Below are 22,692 nucleotides of genomic sequence, written 5' to 3' on the forward strand. Positions count from 1 at the left end.
CTTATCACTGCTCTGCATATCCTGATGTTTTATGTCTGCAATAAATTTGGAGTTTTATTGAGTTCTCCTGCTTCCAGCACTTTCTTCTCTTTGCCAAGAAAGAGACTGTGCACCCCGCCCTACGGGAGCTGGCACCTACTTTCTCTGCTAAGTTACCATATAGATAGGTTGTGTCTGACCCTAATCACCTTATTGTCTTATAACTAGTGTTTGCATGTTTTCATTGTATTACCTCCCGGGAAAGTGTTCTATTGTGGATTTATATAGTGTTTGTGCTCAGGGCTTCACATTTGTGCTCTTGATTACAATGATACATGCATACCTATATGAAAAACCTTAAACTTAACAAAGTGATCGGATTTTGCCCATAACTGAGAATGGAGGGCATGCCTTAAGAGGGCAAAAAGTTACCAGGTAGGATAAATAATAGAATTCATAACCATAAACCAATACCACAACCACTAACACCAAACCCATATTTAGACTGTGACTTGAGTGACAGAAGTAAAATCTGCAAACTAGCTGTCCTAGTAATCAAAGCCCAGTACCGCGGAGCTAGGGTTCACAGCCACTCTGGAACAAAAACGTCAGCACTGAACAGGACCAGGCTACCGTACTAGCCAACATACACATCTTTCACATACTTACCTATGACACCATGGCGAGCGTAAAAGAAAGATACCTGTCAGACAAAACATGAGACCATCGCGCCTGTAGACATGACAGGTCTTTTCGTAACCATTGTGCCTGTAGACGTGACAGGTCTTTTCGTAACCATCGTGCCTTTAGACGTGACAGGTCTTCTCGTAACCATCGTGCCTGTGACAGGTCTTTGGGTAACCATTGTGCCTGTAATCGTGACAGGTCTTTGTGTAATCATTGAGCCTGAAGACGTGACAGGTCTTTGGGTGACCCTTGTGCCTACAGACGTGGCAGGTATGAAAGGTATACAACAACCTATGTGTCCTGATGTTGTTGCTCTGAAGATATTGTCAGTAACAACCACTACGCGGTGCCTCCCCCTGCAGACGTGGCAGGTATGAAGGGTATAAAACCGCCTATGTGTCATGATGTTGATGCTCTGAAGACGTGTCAGTAACAACAACTACGCAGTGTATCCCCCTGCAGATGAGGCAGGTATGATGGGTATGCAACCACCTATGTGTCGTGATCTTGTTGCTCTGAAGTTGTGTCCATAGCAACAATTGCACAGAGCATCCCCTGCAGACGTGGCAAGTATGACGGGTGTACAACTGCTTATGTGTCATGATGTTATTGCTCTTAAGATGTGTCAGCAACAATAACTACGCAGCGCATCCCCCTGCAGGCGTGGCAGGCATAATGGGTATGCAACCGCCTAAATTACATGTAATCTCCCTGAAGACGTGTAAATAATAGTAAATATGCACTTTGTGCCCCTGCAGACGTGGCAGACATGATGAATACCATGATGTCAACAACTACTAGTGTAGTGTATACCCTTGGAAATTGTAAGGTAAGTGCTCTCCCTGCAGCACCCACATTCTATGCGGGATAAGATGTTTTGGCCCGGAATACCCCTTTAACCAAATGCTAACAAATGAGTGACTAACTAAGAGACGTACGTGATACGAGCGCTATTGTTGCTATGTGTAACATATTCACTGTAATGATCTATAGCCAGCACTTCCACTGAAACTAACAGACATAGTAACACAACTGGACAACATATGCGTGATTTCAAAGATATCTGACACATACATGGGGTGACAACTATAGTAGTGTGAGTGTGCTAGCCAATGAATTCTGCATTGGCATCTGTAAACCTATCTATGCCCAGTAAATGGTCATGCATGTATGACTGATATGAAAACTAAGAACCTATGTACCGTAGAAATGCTGTGCCGCATAATGTAGAGATGTATGCATGGAATAGTGATGTATGTGGTATGGTAGCGTGTCTAATCTATGTGTACTAGTGAATGCGCCTGGTATATGTGTGCATGGTATGCTACGCAAAGTAGGAATTATATGACTTACCCAAGATATCGCAGCCATGTGACTACTTTATGGGTGGAGTGATGGGAAAGTACTGTTGTCATGAGGATGTCCATTGGCATGCCAGCAGCACAACGAAATGGAATATATATCATAGTGAAGTGCTTGTACAGTATGCATGCATGAAGTGCCCTATGATGACCCCGCAGGCCGAAACACGAAGAATACAGAGTGAAAAAGACTGTGTCCACATCCTGCCAACAATCTATAGAAGAAATAAAGACAGTACCTACAGATTACTGACTCTTCATGGACTGACACACCAAGTGCAGCTTACGGACAGCACTGGAGCATGGCTACCTGATCCCAAACCAACCGCTAAACGGTCTGCTAAGAGGTAATGAATTTCCCTGCATGATGCTCCGCACACCGTGATGCAGCAACCCGGTTGACAGGTGGTGTGCAGGAGCCTTCGTCACCCCAATCTGTATTTAAGACAATGGTACACAAGCAACATTGGAGGCCAGCCACGGTCTTACCACACGGGAGGCGGGCAGCCAGGCATCCCGCCGTGAGGCAGCCAGTGGGCTATGGGACGGCGAAACCGTTCCATAGCCCTCAGGAACAGCGAGGCTATGAGATGAGGATCGGCCGGGAGAAGTACTAATGTGGTGGGAGATTCAAACGCCAGAAGTGCTGAGTGGGGGTGGGGGGTGCACTACATCCACGCCCCTCGCACAAATACAGCCTGATAGACTTAACACATAATCAACATGATTAGGGTAACCAACAAATTACTAGCCAATGGCATTAGGGACCGAGGGGTGGTGTGTCTCCTTGAGAAGACTGCCAAACTGGTCTATGGTGTCTTAAAAACCATGCAATGCCCCATATGGAAAAAAAAAGTATGCAAAGTCGCTCTCCTGAAAAAGGAAAGACGCTTGCTCCTCATTGCCACCAATTTGAAGGTAGCATTGCTTCAAATTAATGTTTGACCCAAAAGCCTTGAGACATGACTGGGGATTATATGCCAAGCCAAGGGAAAGTTACCTAGGGTATAAGAAACCAAAGTGGCCCCTTCCTGAACTTGCTATAGGGGCTGTTTCCAGTAACCTAACTTATTTAGGGCTTCTCGTCTTGGTAACTATGATAACCTTAAGACACAACGGAGATGAAAAACAGATGGGTATTGGAGGTCTAACAGGGTCTAGGCCCATCTCCACCAGGTGGTGGTAATATGGTGATTATTACTATGGGGCTCCCTTTAGCTCTGCCTTTACAGGTGAGAACAATTGTGAGAGCTAAAAGGAGTCTATTGCTAAGTTAGATCCCAAGGGTTTTAAGAGGGTTTTCTAAGAAAGATATAAAAATGTAAGCATTTGCACCTACTATATTGCCTGATCCATGGCATTATATGCTAACTGTATATCTTCAGTCTCTTTACTGAGCTCTTTCTCAGATGGTCAGACACCCAGGAGATTTGCATGGTATCACTGGTGGCATCAGCGCCTCGGCACAGGAAGATGTGTATGGTCAGCATAAGACATGAGGAAGCACATGAGACGTGTTTTCATGTGTCATTTACATATATTGTGATGACATTTCACTTACCTTTATTAGGATCCCCATTATGGTGCCAGGTTTTGCTACCCACAACCCATTGTTATCCCCGCTGCTATCAATGAACCTTGTGCCAATGCCCACCCCCATGTTTGATTAAAATACAATTCCTCTGTAGAAGAGTCTTGCACAGGTTCTCGCCACCCAACATAAAAGACATTGTGCCTACTAGGACTAGGCCTGTTCTCTCCTGGAGTCCAACTGCAGCCTCCTTTATTACCATTATGGTACATACACCATTAAATAAGCCATTGGCATCTGACTGGTGGTATCAAAACTCTTGGACCTGGGTGTTTTTGTAATGAATCAACCTGCTTTGTCGCGAAGGGTTAAACCTTTTTAGTGTCCGGCTGCAGCATCAATTGTAGCCATGGCTACATCCTAGCCAATCAAGAGTTGTGGACATGTAGCCAATGCTGTGTCCTTTCCACACCCTCCAGGTTGGCTATTTATGCTCTTAGTTGTGTCTCAGACTTTGCCTGTGAAAGAGCTTTTACTCTGTAGCTAGCAATATCCTCCATCTGATTCTGTGTTCTGGTTCTGTGACTTTGGCTCTGATACCTGGTTAACCCTTTGCTATACGATTCGGTATTTCTGTTGTCCTTATGGCGATTGATCTGGCTTGCTATTTCTGTTTGTTTGTGTCCCTCTGAGTTTAGTGTCCTGTGCTTATTAACCTATTGTTTCCTGACTGTTTCTCCCTGAACTTCACTGCATCGTGTGGAGTTTGTTGTTTTGACCTGAGACTTCCCTGCACTTATTCCAGAGTAGGGACCGTCTTCTAGTTGTGGAATCACCATTTAGGGCAAATATGAAACAGGCAGGGACAGTGGTTCTGGGTCAGAGCTAGAATGCACTGTTACCCTGCCCATGCATGAGAGTTTTTCTTTGTACTAAACAGCGCCACTCCTGACTAGATGCTGTATTGCAATTCTGGCCTACCACTATTAACACTTGCTGCATAAGAATCAGTGGAGGGCAGCTTAGTAGAACCCTTATCAATTAGACATCCATATGATATCTTACTATTACCAGGGGCAAATTAAGAATTCATGGGGCCCTATAACAAAAATCAGGATCGCCAACCCCACTACCTTTGCTATCTGACCCTACTATTCTGTCAGGCCTTGTCCCTGTAACCCAAGCCCCCTACCCATCCACTATTCCTTACCGGCGAATATCTTCATTTCCAAAGCCATAGTACAGAGTGCCGACTACCTGTTGCTCACTGTGCTCTGACTTTTGATGCCTGGAAAGCGATAGCTGGCATGCTGCTGGATGGAGCTCCCGTGAGGTCCTAGTGAGTTCTGCTGGAATGCGGGTGTTGCGATCTGCAGTGCAGGGGCCGATAGAGGTAGACCAGACATCCACAGTCAGGACCATCCTGTCCTACGGACCCCATAGCAGTTGTGTGGTCTGCCTATATGGACGCTACGTCACTGACCATTACTGGTTATGGTGGGAAGACCTTCGAAAAATACTTTTTAATTTATGATATACCCTAAGGATAGGCCATTAAAAGGGTACTCCGGTGAAAAACTATATATTTACTAGATATATATATATATATCTATATACATATATATATATATATATATATATTTTTTTTTTTTTTTTATCAACTTGTGCCAGAAAGTTAAACAGATTTGTAAATTACTTCTATTAAAAAAATCTTAATCCTTCCAGTACTTATCAGCTGCTGTATGCTCCAGAGGAAGTTCTTTTCTTTTTAAATGTCCTTTTTGGCTGACCACAGTGCTCTCTGCTGACACCTCTGTCCATTTTAGGAACTGTCTGGAGCAGGAGAGGTTTGCTATGGGGATTTGCTCCTACTCTGCACAGCAGCTGATAAGTACTGGAAGGATTAAGATTTTTTTTATAGAAGTAATTTACAAATCTGTTTAAGTTTCTTGCACCAGTTGATTTAAAAATGTTTGTTCTGTAAGGTCTTCATACATAGTGAACAGAGCTGAAAGCAAATAGCTGTGTACTCTCTGTAGTGGCTATGCTGGGTTCCTGCAGCTCAGCTCATTTACTTCAATAGGAGCCAAGCTGCAGTACCCCTGGACGGCCACTACACAGTGTATGGAGCTGCCGGCTTCTCCGTGGACTGTGTATGCCGATACTCGCAGCTGATCGACGGGGTTGTCACTGATCAGATATTCATGGCCTCATTAATAAATAAATAAATTTAAAAAAGGCCAGAAAAACCCTTTCAAGGGCCTGATTCCTTCTAAGCTTTATGGAGAAAGCCTAATCCTATTAATATACACAGATGACAGATTACTAAAAGCTTCTCATTTTCTTCTCTTAGAAAACAGTCTGGTGTCAACCATTTACAGTACATCTTCCGAGATATAAAGCTTGCGCGCGCCGCAAAGATCAAGCTGAATAAATAACAATAAGCCGGCCGACTAGAACAAATCCACAAAGAAATAAAAAAGAAAATAAACTAAATAAGAGCAAACACGAGCGGAATTCTCCCACAAACACAATGTGATATTTATTTATGGACTTCTCCAAAAGGTTACTGCGATTTCCTATGATACGGGGTGATGAATGCGCGGCAACCTACAAGTGCGGCATAATCATTTATAAGCGATCCCGACGCCGGTATTTCAGAATGATAATGCCGCAGCTATATTGTACTTTACGCCGCGGAAATATGAATTCAATTGTAGGGAAATAGGATTCATTTTAAATAAGACTAACTGGCGATGGAAAGCGATTTGCGTGTGTGAATGGTATTACAATGGGAGGATTTTGCCGAGCTATGAATTAAAAGATATGAATTAAATACTTTGAGGCTGATCTGTGCGCAGGGGGATTTACCGGGGACTTCTCATTGGAGTTTTCCATTTGGAGCGGTGTTGACCAACCAGTGGCTCTTCAAAGCCCACCATTCCCAAACAGCCGAAGGCTGCGGAACATTGTACTAGGGGGTTCTTTGTGATTCTTTAACCCCTTAAAGGGGTACTTCGGCGCTTAGACATCTTATCCCCTATCCAAAGGATAGGGGTTAAGATGCCTGATCACAGGGGGTCCCGCCGCTGGGGACCCCCGTGATCTTGCACAAAGCGCCCCAGTTAAAATCAGTCCCCGGAGCATGTTCACTCCGGGTATGATTACTGGCAACCACAGGGCGGGCGGCGTTTGACGTCACGCCTCTGCCCCCGTGTGACGTCACGCTCCGCCCCTCAATGCAAGCCTATGGGAGGGGGCGTGACAGTAGGTATATACAGAGCACCCCCCCCTCTCCCTCCCTTTCCCATAGGTATATACAGAGCACCCCCTTTCTCCCTCCCTTTCCCATAGGTATATACAGAGCACCCCCCTCTCCCTCCCTTTCCCATAGGTATATACAGAGCACCCCCCCTCCCTCCCTTTCCCATAGGTATATACAGAGCACCCCCCTCTCCCTCCCTTTCCCATAGGAATATACAAAGCCCCACCCCCACTCCCTCCCTTTCCCATAGGTATATACAGAGCACCCCCCTCTCCCTTCCTTTCCCATAGGTATATACAGAGCACCCCCCCTCTCCCTCCCTTTCCCATAGGTATACACAGAGCACCCCCGCTCTCCCTCCCTTTCCCATAGGTATATACAGAGCACCCCCCCCCCCTCTCCCTCCCTTCCCCATAGGTATATATAGAGCACCCCCCCCTTCCCCATAGGTATAGGCAGGGTTAATAAAATAAAAAAAGGATGCTCACCTGATATCCCCCGCAGCGCTCTCCTCAGCTGCAGGGCACTGAGTCTCGGCGATTACTTCAGTCAAGTTAGTCAAGTCCAAGTCCCTAAAGTACAGCGTAGGCTGCATACTAGTCAAGTCAATTATATACAACATTATCAACTTTAAGTCCCAGCAAGCCAATAAGCTTCCCTAAATTCACCCTGTAACTCCTTCACGCTAATCTGAGATGTAACGGATTGTACCATCTTTCCAACCTCAGTAAAGCAAGCCAGTTAACCGTAACCTTGCGTCGGAGTGACTATTTGCCCCGTGCCTGGCACAAGTGAAGCTGGCCTACCTCGGGTGGTGTATAGGTGAACCACGCCCTGGCGTCACGATAAGGTTAAAGGGGTACTCCGCTGCTCAGCATTTAGAACAAACTGTCAAACTGTTCCGAACGCTGGAGCCAGCGCCGGGAGCTTGTGACATCATAGCCCCGCCCCCCATGACATCACACCCCGCCCCCTCAATGCAAGTCTATGGGAGGGGGCGTGACAGCCGTCACGCCCCCTCCCATAGACTTGCATTGAGGGGGCGGGCGTACCGTCATGAGGGGCGGGGCTATGATGTCACGAGCTCCTGGCGCCTGCTCCAGCGTTCCAAACACTGAGCAGTGGAGTACCCCTTTAATTACACATTAACCCCCCCCCCCCGACACCACAATAGAATCTCTGCTTGCTTCCTCCCAATGCTTACTAAGTGCAGTTCCATTGCAGCCCAGAAGGTGAAGGCTTTAGTGCACAGTCTGATGTATGAGCCTTAGGAGGCAGAGTAAATTGATGGTGAAAGGGGTTGACAACAACAACAAACAACCGAAACCTGGACTTCATTTAAAGTTCTTTTATTTTATGAGGTCAAATAAATTAAAACAGACGCTTGCAAACATGCAATTATACTTCCCCATGGAAAGCTGCCATAGGACAAAGGGTCATACGCCTTACGTGGAAATGGCAAGTGGCGCTATGTGTCACAACTATATCATATTGGTGCATTATAATAATGGTGCAATATTCCTGCTAATACAGTACCCCCACTGCATAATGAATACAGTACTGCTGCTGTATAATGAATACAGTACTGCTGCTGTATAATGAATACAGTACTGCTGCCGTATACAGAATACAGTACTGCTGCTGTATAATGAATACAGTACTGCTGCCGTATACTGAATCCAGTACTGCTGCCGTATACTGAATACAGTACTGCTGCCGTATACTGAATACAGTACTGCTGCTGTATAATGAATACAGTACTGCCGCTGTATAATGAATACAGTACTGCTGCCGTATACTGAATACAGTACTGCTGCCGTATACTGAATACAGTACTGCTGCTGTATAATGAATACAGTACTGCTGCCGTATACTGAATACAGTACTGCTGCCGTATACTGAATACAGTACTACTGCTGTATAATGAATACAGAATTCCCACTGCATAATGAACACAGTACTGCCGCTGTATAATGAATACAGTACTGCTGCTGTATATTGAATACAGTACTACTGCTGTATAATGAATACAGCACTGCTGCTGTCTAATGAATACAGTACTGCTGCTGTATACTGAATACAGTACTACTGCTGTATAATGAATACAGTACTGCCGCTGTATAATGAATACAGTACTGCCGCTGTCTAATGAATAAGGTACTACTGCTGTATACTAAATACAGTACTACTGCTGTATAATGAATACAGTACTGCTGCCGTATATTGAATACAGTACTGCTGCTGTATAATGAATACAGTACTGCTGCCGTATACTAAATACAGTACCCCCACTGCATAATGAATACAGTATTCCCACTGCATAATGAATACAGTACTGCTGCCGTATTCTGAATTCAGTACTACTGCTGTATAATGAATACAGTACTGGCGCTGTATAATGAATACAGTACTGCCGCTGTATAATGAATACAGTACTGCCGCTGAATACAGTACTACTGCTGTATAATGAATACAGTACTGGCGCTGTATAATGAATACAGTACTGCCGCTGAATACAGTACTACTGCTGTATAATGAATACAGTACTGCCGCAGTATAATGAATACAGTACTCCCCCCCCCCCCATATATTATGAATACAGTACCCCTGCTGTATAATGAATACAGTACTTCCACTATATAATGAATACATTACTCCTGCCTTATAATTAATACAGTAATCCTGCTATATAATGAATACAGCACTCCTGCATTATATTGAATACAGCACACCCGCCATATAATGAAGTACGTTTCTGTTATTTTAATTATCGTGTACATCTGGAATGGCAGCTGGCCAGCATACAGCAGCCATCTATGGCAACAAATTCCACCTCGTATATTACATTAATGATTATGGCTATGCTGAATCTCTCTGGTACTGTGGATGCATTGTAATAAAACAATCCCTATTAGAGAGAAGCTCATTTATTCACAGAGATTATATACCGTGCGACAATGTTTTGTAGGCTGAATCAAGGCAATAAGCAGCTATTCTAAATGGCCTCCTCCATTATAAGTGAGCGAGAATTTGGGATTAACAGCGTAGAGAATTTATTGGGGAGCATATGGGGTGGTAAACAGTTAGTGTGGGGTCTGGGACCATATAGTGGTAAATCAAAGTGCCATTCAGGTTAACCCTATAGATGCATATGGCCAGTAAAGTAGCATTCCAGAAGGGAGGGGGGGGGGGGATCTAATCAACTGGTGCCAGATTTGTAAATTACTTCTATAAAAAAAAAAAAAAATGGTAATCCTTCCAGTACTTATCAGCTGCTGTATGCTCTAGAGCAGTGTTTCCCAACCAGTGTGCTTCCAGCTGTTGTGAAACTACAACTCCCAGCATGCCTGGACAGCCTTCGGCTGTCCAGGCATGCTGGGAGTTGTAGTTGCGCAACAGCTGGAGGCACCCTGCTTGGGAAACACTGCTCTAGAGGAAGTTATGTAGTTCTTACCAGTCTGACCACAGTGCTCTCTGCTGACACCTCTGTCCATGTCAAGAACTGCCTAGAGTAGGAGCAAATCCCCATTGTAAACCTTTACTGCTCTGGACAGTTCCCAACACGGAGAGAGGTGGCAGCAGAGAGCACCACATCTGACTGGAAAAACTACATAACTTCATCCAGGGCCTATCCTCTTTATCTAGTGGCTGTCAGTCAAACGGGATAGGTGGATACAAGCGGGCTGTGGGGTGGTAATAGCAAGGATACGGACTGATATTACCCCATGGACTCTTGCCATGCTGGGGGAACGCCCCCTGGGCTCTTGAGCCTAATTTGCATAATTACAAAAAGGCTTATATCATCGCTTTAAGGCAAAATCTGTCTCAGGTGGCTCTTTACGAAACCACCACTCTATGGGTAGCCTAGGAAGAGAATGAGAGTAAGAAGGTTCCCATATTTTTGCCCCGTGGACAGCGATGTCACTGAAGCTTCTTGAGGCACCCATTGGTTAATACGGTATTACATTAAAAAAATTATTTTTTTTTACCAAGAAAAAAAATTACTACTATAGTAGTCTACTACACAAGAATACCATCCCAACAGAGGCCAAAAATACAACCCTTTGGCCTCCTTTGACAATGGACATGTTTAGCATGTAGGAACAAAGTGTGATGTGAAGAAGGCCTGACAGCTATCAGAGATGCTAGAAGTGGTGATCAGCATTATTTATTGTATGCAGTAGCAATAAGCACCATCAAAGTATCTTAAGGTCTAAGGAGGGGACTGTGCTCTGGATAATACTCTCTGTGCATCCTCTGCCATAGCCACTAAACATCGGTTCAATATCAAGTAGCTAGCATGAAAAGCGATTCCTCCAGTGGCTAAGGGACCAAGAAGAGGAAACCTGTGCAAGAAAACTCCTGCCACTTCCAACCCAATTCCAGTAGCAGAACCTAACATTTTCTGGACCAGCTCCCGAGTCACCCCCTTCCCGGCAGGGCTCTGGATCTCTAACATAAGCTTGGGAACCGGCACGCCTGACTTATGGGAAAGGTTGGCTAGCGAGTCAGCATCCAGTCCTAGTTCTTTACGATAAGTGTCCAGACGGGCAGTGAGCAAGGAAAGGTCACATGCTATTGCAACTCCTGGAACAGGTACACTAGCCACCAAGCTAGAGAGGAGAGCCACCTTCCACACTTCCTGAGAGAGTGCTTCCTTTTTCTTCTCGATTACTATAGTAGAGAGATTTGGGAGGGAGAGCATAAATGCGCGCAATTTGTTACTGGGCAGTTTTTTCTCCAGATAACCCAAAAACCTATGAAATTCTGGCCCTGGAACTTTAGCAGGAGACAGAACAAAGACTTCCTCTTCGATTGGTCCTGGAGGCATCTCATCATCTTCACAATCCTGGATGAAGATGCTTTTCTTTCCCTCCTTCTTTATCTCAAGAACAAGAGATCTGTAACTACAAGAGGCCTCCTGCCATGGTGTGAGGAACAGTAGAGTAAAGTCATATTGGTTGATGTGCACGCTCTCCAGATACTTTTTGGGCTGGGACTCCAGACTTTCCATGCCAGGAAGGTCCCACAAACTGGCCTTGGGGTACTTAAGACTGGCATACTCAACTGGATTTTCTGGGTTTCCACCATGGGCCGTACCATCCTCTCCATCCCTCAATCCACGAAGAGAATTCAGAACAGAGTGACGAAAGTCGGGGTTACCGCCCATAAATGCAAGATCAAAGCGGGTGTCCAGAAGAGAGTCCAAGCTGTTCTGGATGAATCTGACCATTTCAGAGATTCCTCCTCTTTCTAGTGCCGATTGTAATTCAGCAATTTCTTCATAGCCGATCACCTCGTAACCCTGCTGGGCAAGACACAAGGCTCTGTCGAGAAAGACGAAGGGGGCAATGGTTAAGCTGGAGAGATAGAAAAAACATCACAAGATAAAACTGAAATGGCTGAATGTGTGTTGCTTATCATAGAAACCTTCTACTCTTTGTATTCATTCTTACAATATTGTTTCTTTACTGCGCCAATGAGTGGCCATAAAAGATATTTTACATTCTACAAAAAACATGTCGGACTCCTCAGAGGTGTGGCTTAGACTTGCTTTCACCCTAGACCAGTATGTAAATACTTTGGCCAAGGTAGGCCGATCTTTGTTGGTACAGTGGTCCCTCAACATACGATGGTAATCCGTTCCAAATGGACCATCGTTTGTTGAAACCATCGTATGTTGAGGGATCCGTGCAATGTAAAGTATAGGACAGTGGTCTACAACCTGTGGACCTCCAGATGTTGCAAAACTACAACACCCAGCATGCCCGGACAGCCAACGGCTGTCCGGGCATGCTGGGAGTTGTAGTTTTGCAACATCAGGAGGTCCGCAGTTTGAAGACCACTGGTAGAGGAAGTTGTACTCACCTGTCCCCACCGCTCCGGACCGTCACCGCTCGTCACCGCTGCCCTGGACGTCGCCCTCCATCGATGTCCCCGGATGTCCCCGAAGCTCCGGTAAGGCTTCTGTTTCCCCGGCATCCTCGCTCTCCGTCGCCGCCATCACGTCGTAACGCACTCCTATTGGATGACGGGACGGCGTGCGCGCGACATGATGACGACGATGGAGAACGCCGACGATGCAGGGGATCCCGAAGAGGACGCGCCGGAGCCCCGAGGACAGGTAAGAGATCGTCAGCAAAGGGCACCGTAAACGGCTATCCGGTGACAGCTGAAGCAGTCTGCGCTGCCGGATAGCCGTTTATGCGATGGCCCCGACATAGAAAAGCATTGTATGTTGATGCTGCCTTCAACATGCGATGGCCTCTGATAGGACATCGTATGTTGAAATGATCGTATGTCGGGGCCATTGTAGGTCGGGGGATCACTGTATATTAAGGAGGTCACTAAAGTAAGATGATGTGGTGACCGGAGTCTTCTTTTAACTTATTGCTACTTCTCCAACATTTCCAACATGCTTAAAGAGTACCTATCATGATTCTGTTACATTTTTATAATCCTCCATCTTGACTGCCCGATCATGATAAACCACCCCTGCCTTTATTTTTTAGTTTTCTACCTTGATATCGCTCTGTATTTTATGCTCAGTCTTAGTCAGATTCACAGACTGGGAGGGGGCGTTACCCAACAGGCGTGACATCATCTGAAGCCATACAGGGGAGAACTTCCTCCCTCACTCTGCTACATACAGCCCAGAGCAGTTCAGTGTGAGATGAACTATAATTGGCTAAGGCTGCACCCCTCCCCCCCCCCCTTCCCCCCTCAGCATTCCAGAATGCATTTCCTGATTTTGGAGTCCAATGTCTCTGCAAGAGATGGGGGAAAATGTGCTCTGGTCAAGTAGGGAGACGCCTAGTGGTAGCTTTTTTTAAACACACGTAGAAAACTTCATTTTTTTTTTTTTAAACAAAGTACATTACAAAGATTTCTTGCAATAGCAAAAAAAAATCCGTTTTAATGACAGTGCCCATTTAAGGCCCAAGTGTCTACTCACCTGCCAAGTTCCCTTGAAGTATTTTCTATTTTGGTCTTGAGTGTGGGCACATCCAGTTTGTTTGGTTCAAATCCAGACGTCAAGAAAAGTGGTAAAGCCTCCTTCTTTGCCATGTCATTGAATGGCTGTAGGATGACAGTGCGCAGTGCCGACAACACTTCCACTCTCGAGTATTCTTCCTTCATCCTTCCTTTCAGGGTATGCAGATCACAGTCCACCTTAGTGCGGACCAAGCAGAGTCTTTTTGCCTGAATAAGGGCACTATGGGCCAAGTCAATGTGGGCTTGTGTGAACTGGGCATCAGTGACCAGAAGAAGAAGATCTGCCTCGGACACCCACTTGTCAGGAGAACCATAATCTAGGGGTAGTTCCCAGAAGGTAAGACCAGGGTGGGAAGGGTGAAGGTGCAGTAAAGGGCCATCAGGCTTTTTAGGTTGTAGAAAGGCGGCTCTCGAATGTTCTCCATTCTCATTGAAGCCCAGAAGGGCCTGTATCAGAACGGTTTTCCCAACACCTGGTCCTCCCGCGACGGCAACCGAGAAATCCCAGCAGTCCTCGGGAGGTGGATCCTCATGACTTTCTACCCTCTGTGGTGTGAATTCAGCCTCCGTCAGGCTCAGCTCACTAAAGGTTTCCATAACCTAAAAGGAAAAGTATAGAAAATAAGTGTTCTTTAGCTTGATCATATACTTTTTTTATTACGACTTCTCGCCATTTTAAGATCACTGCTTCCAGGGCCGGTTCTGCCTATAGGCAAAATAGGCAGCTGCCTAGAGCGCCCTCTTGACGGGGGCGCTGCTCTGCTCACTGCAAGAAAGTTAGTAACCAGCCAGCATCTGAAGCACCCGCCGCTTATCCGAAGCACCCGCCCAGCCAGAATCACTGTCACATGAGGAGGGGGTTTGTTACAGTGTGTCACCCCAGTAGTAAGGAGATTACATGGGGAGGAGGTTTGTTACAGTGTGTCACCCCAGTAGTAAGGTGATTACATGAGGAGGAGGTTTGTTACAGTGTGTCATCCCAGTAGTAAGGACATTACATGAGAAGGGGGTTTGTTACAGTGTGTCACCCCAGTATTAAGGTGATTACATGAGGAGGAGGTTTGTTACAGTGTGTCACTCCAGTAGTAAGGAGATTACATGAGGAGGAGGTTTGTTATAGTGTGTCACTCCAGTAGTAAGGAGATTATATGAGGAGGAGGTTTGTTACAATGTGTCACCCTAGTAGTAAGGAGATTACATGAGGAGGGGGTTTGTTACAGTGTGTCACCCCAGTAGTAAGGAGATTACATGAGGAGGAGGTTTGTTACAGTGTGTCACCCCAGTAGTAAGGAGATTATATGAGGAGGGGGTTTGTTACAGTGTGTCACCCCAGTAGTAAGGAGATTACATGAGGAGGAGGTTTGTTACAGTGTGTCACCCCAGTAGTAAGGAGATTACATGAGGAGGGGGTTTGTTACAGTGTGTCACCCCAGTAGTAAGGATATTACATGAGGAGGAGGTTTGTTACAGTGTGTCACCCCAGTAGTAAGGAGATTACGTGAGGAGGGGGCTTGTTACAGTGTGTCATCCCAGTAGTAAGGAGATTACATGAGGAGGAGGTTTGTCACAGTGTGTCACCCCAGTAGTAAGGAGATTACGTGAGGAGGGGGCTTGTTACAGTGTGTCACCCCAGTAGTAAGGAGATTACTTGAGGAGGAGGTTTGCTACAGTGTGTCACCCCAGTAGTAAGGAGATTGCATGAGGAGGGGGTTTATTACAGAGTGTCACCCCAGTAGTAAGGAGATTACATGAGGAGGAGGTATGTTACAGTGTGTCACCCCAGTAGTAAGGTATTTACATGGGGAGGAGGTTTGTTACAGTGTGTCACCCCAGTAGTAGGGTGAGGCATGTCAAATGGCGGAGACAATGGGTGGGGTCAAAGGCCAACCCTGATTGATTCCTGTCAGTGGATAAGAACATGTTAAAAATCCCTTCAGACCGAAAACTTTTACAGCTCGGTGTCACCACCCGCCCCCGCTATGCAAGTCTATGGGAGGGGGTGTGACAGCCGTCACGCCCCCTCCCATACACTTGCATAGCGGGGGCGGGGGTGATGACACATGGGGGCGGAGTCATTACATCACGATACTCGGGCCCAGTGGTCGCCACCCGGCTGTTTGTGAGCTGGCACCGCGGCATGCAGCTCCAACAGGTGGGTGGCGAATACAAGATTGCGGAGGTCCCCAGCGGCAGGATCCCCGCGGTGAGACATCTTATCCCCTATCCTTTGGATAGGGGATAAGATGTCTCAGGGCCGGAGTACCCCTTTAATGTGTGGCCATACAGAGTCCATATGATAGTACGGAGCCATAGGGATTCCATGTGCTTCTATACAAGCTCCTGGTACATGGCTCTGCCTCCATGAACTCTCAGGCTATGCTCCCACGACAGAACTTCCGTGCTGAATTCTGCCACAAAATTCTGCCGCAAAAACTCAGCCTAAATGTAAACCCCATTATGTCTAATGGGATCCTACTGTCCCATCCGCACAGCGGAATATCCACCACGGACATTCTGCCACGGAAATGCTGCATTCCCCAAAATTTTTAGAGTCTGTGGGCGGAATCCCATTGAACTTAATGGGGGAGATTTATCAAAACCTGTCCAGTGGAAAAGTTGTCCAGCAGTTGCCCATAGCAACCAATCAGATCGCTTCTTTCAATTTTAAAAAGGCCTCTTCTGCAAACTGAAAGAAGCGATCTGATTGGTTGCTATGGGCAACTCAGTAACTTTTCCTCTGCACAGGTTTTGATAAATCTCCCCCAATGGGTTCTCAATCTTTGCAGTATTCTGTGTTTAGAAAAACACAGAAATTTTGCTGAAATTCTGGCCCGAATCAGGCAGAATTTCGCAATTCCCTTCAGCAAGCTTTGCCTAACTGAATTTGAATAATGGATTTAACGATTCCATACCCTGCAGACAGGTGGAGCTGTTATTGGACTCATAGGTATGTTAAAGGGGTACTCCGGTGGAAAACATTTATTTATTTATTTATTTATTTTAAATCAACTGGTGCCAGAAAGTTTAACAGATTTGTAAATTACTTCTATTAAAAAATCTTTACCCTTCCAGTACTTATTAGCAGCTGTATGCTACAGAGGAAATTCTTTTCTTTTTGAATTTCTTTTTTTTTTTTTTTGTCTTGTCCACAGTGCTCTCTGCTGACACCTCTGTCCGTGTCAGGAACTGTCCAGAGCAGCATAGGTTTGCAATGGGGATTTTCTCCTGCTCTGGACAGTTTATGGGCCCAACATAGTCAACTTGTGACACTTTCGGCCCATTTCCTGCTGTCCGCCCCATTTTATACAATTAAGAAAACGGGACGAACATGTCACTAGTTGACTTTGTTTGGCTCATTATATTGGATGGGCCTGTGCCCTACAGTACACGTCGACATTTGAATATATATATATTAGCGGAGTACGCGCATTACCCGTTTTTTCCTTCCTAATCCTTGTTGTGGAGGAAAATCAACAGAGGAAGCTTTTGACTTCATATCCCGTCATCATATATTGTTGGCATATCCCAACCCTATATCCCGTCCTTATATCTAGACCTCCTATCCCGTCTTCCTATCCCGACCTCCTATCCCGACCTCTTATCCCGTCCTCCTATCCCAACCTCCTATCCCGACCTCCTATCCCGACCTGTAATATGTGTACCAGGTATTGAAATTTCTCCAGCCGTACTGAAGTTATGTGGGAACATACATTTCCCATTGATTTGCATGGGACTTTAAACAAAAAACAAATGGGGGTAGTTAAGGGTTAAATTAACTATCCTATATTTTAAGTGGACATATAAGTAACATGTGACCAAGTATTATCGAAATATCTCCAGCCGTTTGGAAGTTATGCAGTAACATGTATTTCCCATAGACTTGTATGGGACTTTTAACAAAAACCCCGCCCCTGGCAAATGGGGGTGAGTAAGGGTTAAATCACCTATCCTATGTTTGTTGGTGACATATAAGTAACATGTGGCCAAGTTTCATGTTAATATCTTTAGCCGTTTGGAAGTTTTTGTGGAACATACACACATATATATATATATATACACACATACATACACATATATATATATATATATACACACATACATACACATTATCAAAACCTGTTTAGAAGAAAAGTTGCTGAGTTGCCCATAGCAACCAATCAGATCGCTTCTTTCATTTTTCACAGGCCTTTTTAAAAATGAAAGAAGCGATCTGATTGGTTGCTATGGGCAACTCAGCAACTTTTCCTCTGGACAGGTTTTGATAAATCTCCTCCGTTGAGTTTTATATATATATATATATATATATATATATATATATATATATATATATATATATATCGACGACCTACATACACTCCAACCAGACAGAGCAAACCGGACGCGAACCTACCCGTAGCTGTTGCAAAATGACAACTCCCATCGTGGACAGACAGTCACCTGATGTCAGCCTGGACATGATGCTGGATTTTGTCATTTCGCAACAGCCGAAGGGCCACAGTTCGGCGACCACTAGTCTGGGGTATATTAGATAAAGAGAGAAGTACATGAGGGGGGTATAGAGAACAATCTAGAGCATCATGCATATGTAAGAGGGATTAGATTAGGACACGACGTGAAGAAGAAGAGGGAACGGGATGTAGAGAACAGATCGAAACTCAATTATGATAGGAGGAGGAGGGGGGTGGAACGTTGCAGGATGTAATTATGTAAATATTGTAGAATTGATACAAGATGGTTACAATGTATCACAGCAGGATGGAGGAGGAACAGCGGGGCACGAGTGGCATGCAGCAGAGCAGTGATGCAGGGATTTTATGAAGCAGAAGGAGATGGGGGGCAGGCAGAGATTGCAGGGTGGTTTAGGGAGATGGGGTTGGGGGTCTCCTTTCCTCACTGGTTTTAGGTGCAGCAGATCTCCTGGTGGAAGGAGACAGCCTGTCGGTGTGTGTCAGGGCCTGGCCTTCCTCAGCAGCTCCTACACAGGGTATATAGGTGTCTCTCCTCCTCCTCTTCCTCCTCCTTCCTCTCACATGTCCCTGTTTTGATTCCTCCTCTCTGCAGTGACGCAGCTGTATCCCCTCCCTGGCCAGATCTGTACACAGCACAGAGGCCTGAGGGCTGTCAGATCATATATCCACCTGCCCATTGTGAAGGATCTGAACAGCAGGCAAGTATATATACATTTCTGTATCGCTACAGCTTACTGTCACCACCCATGGGGTTTCCTGTGTGGAAGCATGCACCCCACTATCTTGCTGTCTCATTGTGCCCCTTGTATGACTGTCACCTTTCCGTTTTGTTGTGGCCCAGTAGTGGGTCTATACCAGTGGTCTCCAAACCTGGACCTCCAGATGTTGCTAAACTACAATTCCTAGCATGCCCGGACAGCCGATGGCTGTCCGGGCATGCTAGGAGTTGTAGTTTTGCATCCTCTGGAGGTCCACAGTTTGGAGAACACTCACCTATGCTGTACATGTATGACGTTACAGATTGTCATAGCTTTGGGTTGCCTAGCATGGTGACAAATGTAATGAGTGGGATGCAAAATTTGGGGGGACAAACCCCATTACTTTTGGAAAAAGCCTTGCCCCTGTTTAATCTCCTTTCCACCCTGCTGTCCTGCCATCGGTTGTAGCTCCAGGTCTGGGGCCTCGCCATGACTTCTGTCTCCCAAATTGCATTTGGGGGTGTCATAAATCCAAATCTTTCCTAATAAATCTTTCATACAATGTTATTTTTGAGATACGCACGTCATTCGGTCTCCTCGCAGCTCGTATTGCTTACTCATCGCCATGCACTACCCACCTATACATGCAATATGTCTCCCCATTCTCTGTTTTAACCTCAGTTTTTTTTTTTTCTGTCTTGGAAGAAACAGATATGGCCGAGGTCGAGATAGCTGAAGATGTCGTATCCGGGCCACTTGAACCTGAGGTGCCTCCACCTCCAGAATCTCTACAATTCATCGTCGCCATCATCGGGCCGGAGGGTTCTGGAAAAACCACACTAGTCCGATCTCTATGTAACCACACTGAGAAATTCGGCCCTAGTTTCTTGGAATCATACTTTAGGGGGGAGGGTGGAGAAAGTGGAGTCGAGAGGCACACTTACCCTCCATTGCCCAACGTGACTCTCCTTGACTACCCTGGGTATAAGCCAGGTGACTCCACTTCTGGGTATATAGACAGTATTAAGCCCGACACCGTGCACTGTTTGGTGGTAACATTTGGGGCGACTATCTCTGAAACAGACTTGCAGCTATTGGGGGCCGCGAAACATCTAGGAAAGCCTGTCTGCATAGTGCAAACGCATATCGACCTCACACTACACACAGAAAAGAGACGGCAGGGTAAAGGTTACTGGAGAGGGCAAACACTGATGGGCCTAAGGGCTAAATCACAGGAACAGCTGGGGGGACATGGGCCACAAGGATCAAGTGTCTTTTTGGTGTCCGGTCTAGAACCCCAGAACTACGACTTTCCAGGCATGGTGGATTATATTGAGAAGGAGATTCTTCAGTGGAAGAGGTGAGCTAAACTCAAAAACTGTACAAAATTATTTATACTGATGATATATTTTACATTTGCAGACTATATACCCAATGTAGATGATGGCCTTAAAGGGGTTCTCCGGTGCTTAGACATCTTATCCCCTATCCAAAGGATAGGGGATAAGATGCCTGACCGCAGGAGTCCCGCCGCTGGGGACCCCCGTGATCTTGCACGCCGCACCCTGTTTGTAATCAGTCCCCGGAGCGTGTTCGCTCCGGGTCTGATTACGGGCGACCACAGGGCCAACGGCGTGTGGCATCACACCTCCGCCGCCGTGTGACGTCACGCTCTGCCCCTCAATGCAAGCCTATGCGAGGGGGCGTGATAGGCTTGCATTGAGGGGCGGAGGCGTGACGTCACACGCAGTCGGCCCTGTGGTCGTCCGTAATCAGACCCGGAGCGAACACGCTCCGGGGACTGATTACAAACGGGGTGCCGCGTGCAAGATCACGGGGGTCCCCAGCAGCGGGACTCCCGCGGTCAGGCATCTTATCCCCTATCCTTTGGATTGGGGATAAGATGTCTAAGCACCGGAGTACCCCTTTAAAGTGGTTATCCCAAGAGGTATTCCCTATCCACAGGAAAGGAGATAACTAGATGGTCAGTGGTGGGTCAACCACTGGGATCCCCACCAATCACAAGAATGGAGATTAATCGTCCCCTGAATGAATGGCGCATGTTAGGCCGCCGCTCCATTCATCTGTTATGGGACTTCCAAACATTGAAAATGCTGAACTGGGCTATGTCTGGAAGTTACGTAGAGGGAGAATGGAGAGGTGACTTAGCATGGGCTCAGTAGACGATTGACCTCCATTCTCCTGATCATGGCTGTGCTAGCAATCGGACCCCCACCAAACACTTTTATCCTATCCGGTAAACAGGGGATATTTTATATTGGGATAACCCCTTAAGGTAATAAGAAGAGTTGTCTCATAACAATAAACCCCTTCTAAATTGAGGTCTGGCTTCAGAAATCCTCATAGACGGTCTAATATTACTTTGATCCGCTTTGGCTAGATATACACTAGCGACTATACTATATGGGTCGGTCAGGTTCAGCTCTCTGGCTTGGCAAGTAAAGGGTGATCTAGAATGAGATCTATATGCCCTCTGAAATCTGGCATGGAGACACTATCGGAAGCTTTGTGTTACAGTTACAGTGGCAACCATATGCATACTTACCAATATTTAAAAAGATAAATTCTGGGCACATAAGCCTCACCCCCCAAAACACTCAGAAATGCCCCAAAATGCAATCTTTTAGGAAGGTTTTTAACAAATGCTGCCCGTTTTACATCCTGGTGATCAGGACAGTTGGGTATTTACTGTACATATCATATGGTTCCCAAGGCAACTGTACGGCCCAACGAGCACTAGCGTCTCTTGAAGCCGAATGTCAGATCAGGTGGTGGACCACAGGAAGCCCTTCATATGTTTTTCCAAAAATGTCTGAACTTGCTAACTTTCTCAGAGGTAACAGGATAATAAGTGGGGCCTAGGACATCAGTCCGGTCATATGAGAAGTCTTGGTCTTCTAAAAGGTTCGAGGTTACAGCACTTTGAGCCCATTAAATAGTGAAGGGGTAGGATTCAATATCTAAAGATTGTTTAGGGTTTGTGAGTCTGGGGCATCTATTGGCTTCACATTAAGGCCGTTGCCCTGGGGATCTAGCCATTGGTGGGGAGCCAAGCCCAGTGACCCCTCTCATATGTACATACCCTTTAAAAGTATCCCTGCTCCCTTATAATGCTGTGTACTATAGTGCTGCTTCTTAACTTTGCTTCACATTTGGGCCTTTTTGATGGATGTGCATCATTAGTGCATTTTTTGCATTAGTTCTATTCCTTCCAAAGTTAATGGAAGACCAATGGACAACTGGTGAAAAAAATGCATCTATACTCAATTGATGCTACTAGAGATGAGCGAATCACCTTGGCTTGAGTCTGATTAGGTCTGAATTGCGCAAAAAAAAAAAAAGTCATTAGAATCTAAAAGTTTTGTGAGAAATTTCAGATTTGTTTCATCCCTTGCTGAGCAGCCCCGTTGTGAGTGGTGGTGCTGTATGGATCCTAGCTTTCACTCACTATATTCACTGGGCTGGGACACTGTACTGTACAGGAACAGGGACACCTGCTTTTGACAAGAGTCCCTGCTGCTGTACATACATTGCGTTGGCATCCGGATCCAAAACAAATCTGACAATTGTGCTTAGACCCAATTTGAATCTTGGGAGGTTTTCTCATCTCTAGATGCCACTTTCCAAAATATCTATGAGTTCAGCTTTACAGTGACAGAAGACATTTATTGCTTCTCTCTTATTG

At 45.8% G+C, this 22,692-nt stretch overlaps 2 protein-coding genes across 5 annotated transcripts in view; one reads left to right on the forward strand and one right to left on the reverse strand.

The window, feature by feature from the left end:
• LOC130293428 (uncharacterized) overlaps positions 1-22,692 on the forward strand; it is a 35,715-nt gene that overhangs the window by 9,655 nt on the left and 3,368 nt on the right. The window contains exons 2-3 of the mRNA XM_056542085.1: positions 18,881-18,986; positions 19,698-20,346. Coding sequence (XP_056398060.1) covers positions 19,700-20,346 — 647 coding nt within the window. The 5' untranslated portion in view covers positions 18,881-18,986; positions 19,698-19,699. The remainder of the gene's footprint in view (positions 1-18,880; positions 18,987-19,697; positions 20,347-22,692) is intronic.
• Positions 10,207-22,659, reverse strand: LOC130293427 (interferon-inducible GTPase 5-like). Of its 4 annotated transcripts, none has more exons than XM_056542082.1 (3): positions 21,553-22,659; positions 13,779-14,419; positions 10,207-12,150 (listed from the first exon to the last, which is right to left on the reverse strand). In XM_056542082.1, the coding sequence occupies exons 2-3, from the start codon at positions 14,414-14,416 to the stop codon at positions 11,037-11,039; spliced, it is 1,752 nt and encodes a 583-aa protein (XP_056398057.1). In that variant the 5' UTR covers positions 14,417-14,419; positions 21,553-22,659; the 3' UTR covers positions 10,207-11,036. The 4 variants fall into 4 exon arrangements, with proteins under 4 accessions (XP_056398057.1, XP_056398056.1, XP_056398059.1 ...); XM_056542081.1 differs by lacking the exon at positions 21,553-22,659 and adding an exon at positions 18,714-18,839; XM_056542084.1 differs by lacking the exon at positions 21,553-22,659 and adding an exon at positions 17,923-17,935.

The sequence above is a fragment of the Hyla sarda genome, chromosome 10, assembly GCF_029499605.1.
Source record: "Hyla sarda isolate aHylSar1 chromosome 10, aHylSar1.hap1, whole genome shotgun sequence".
NCBI classification, from domain to species: Eukaryota; Metazoa; Chordata; class Amphibia; order Anura; family Hylidae; genus Hyla; species Hyla sarda.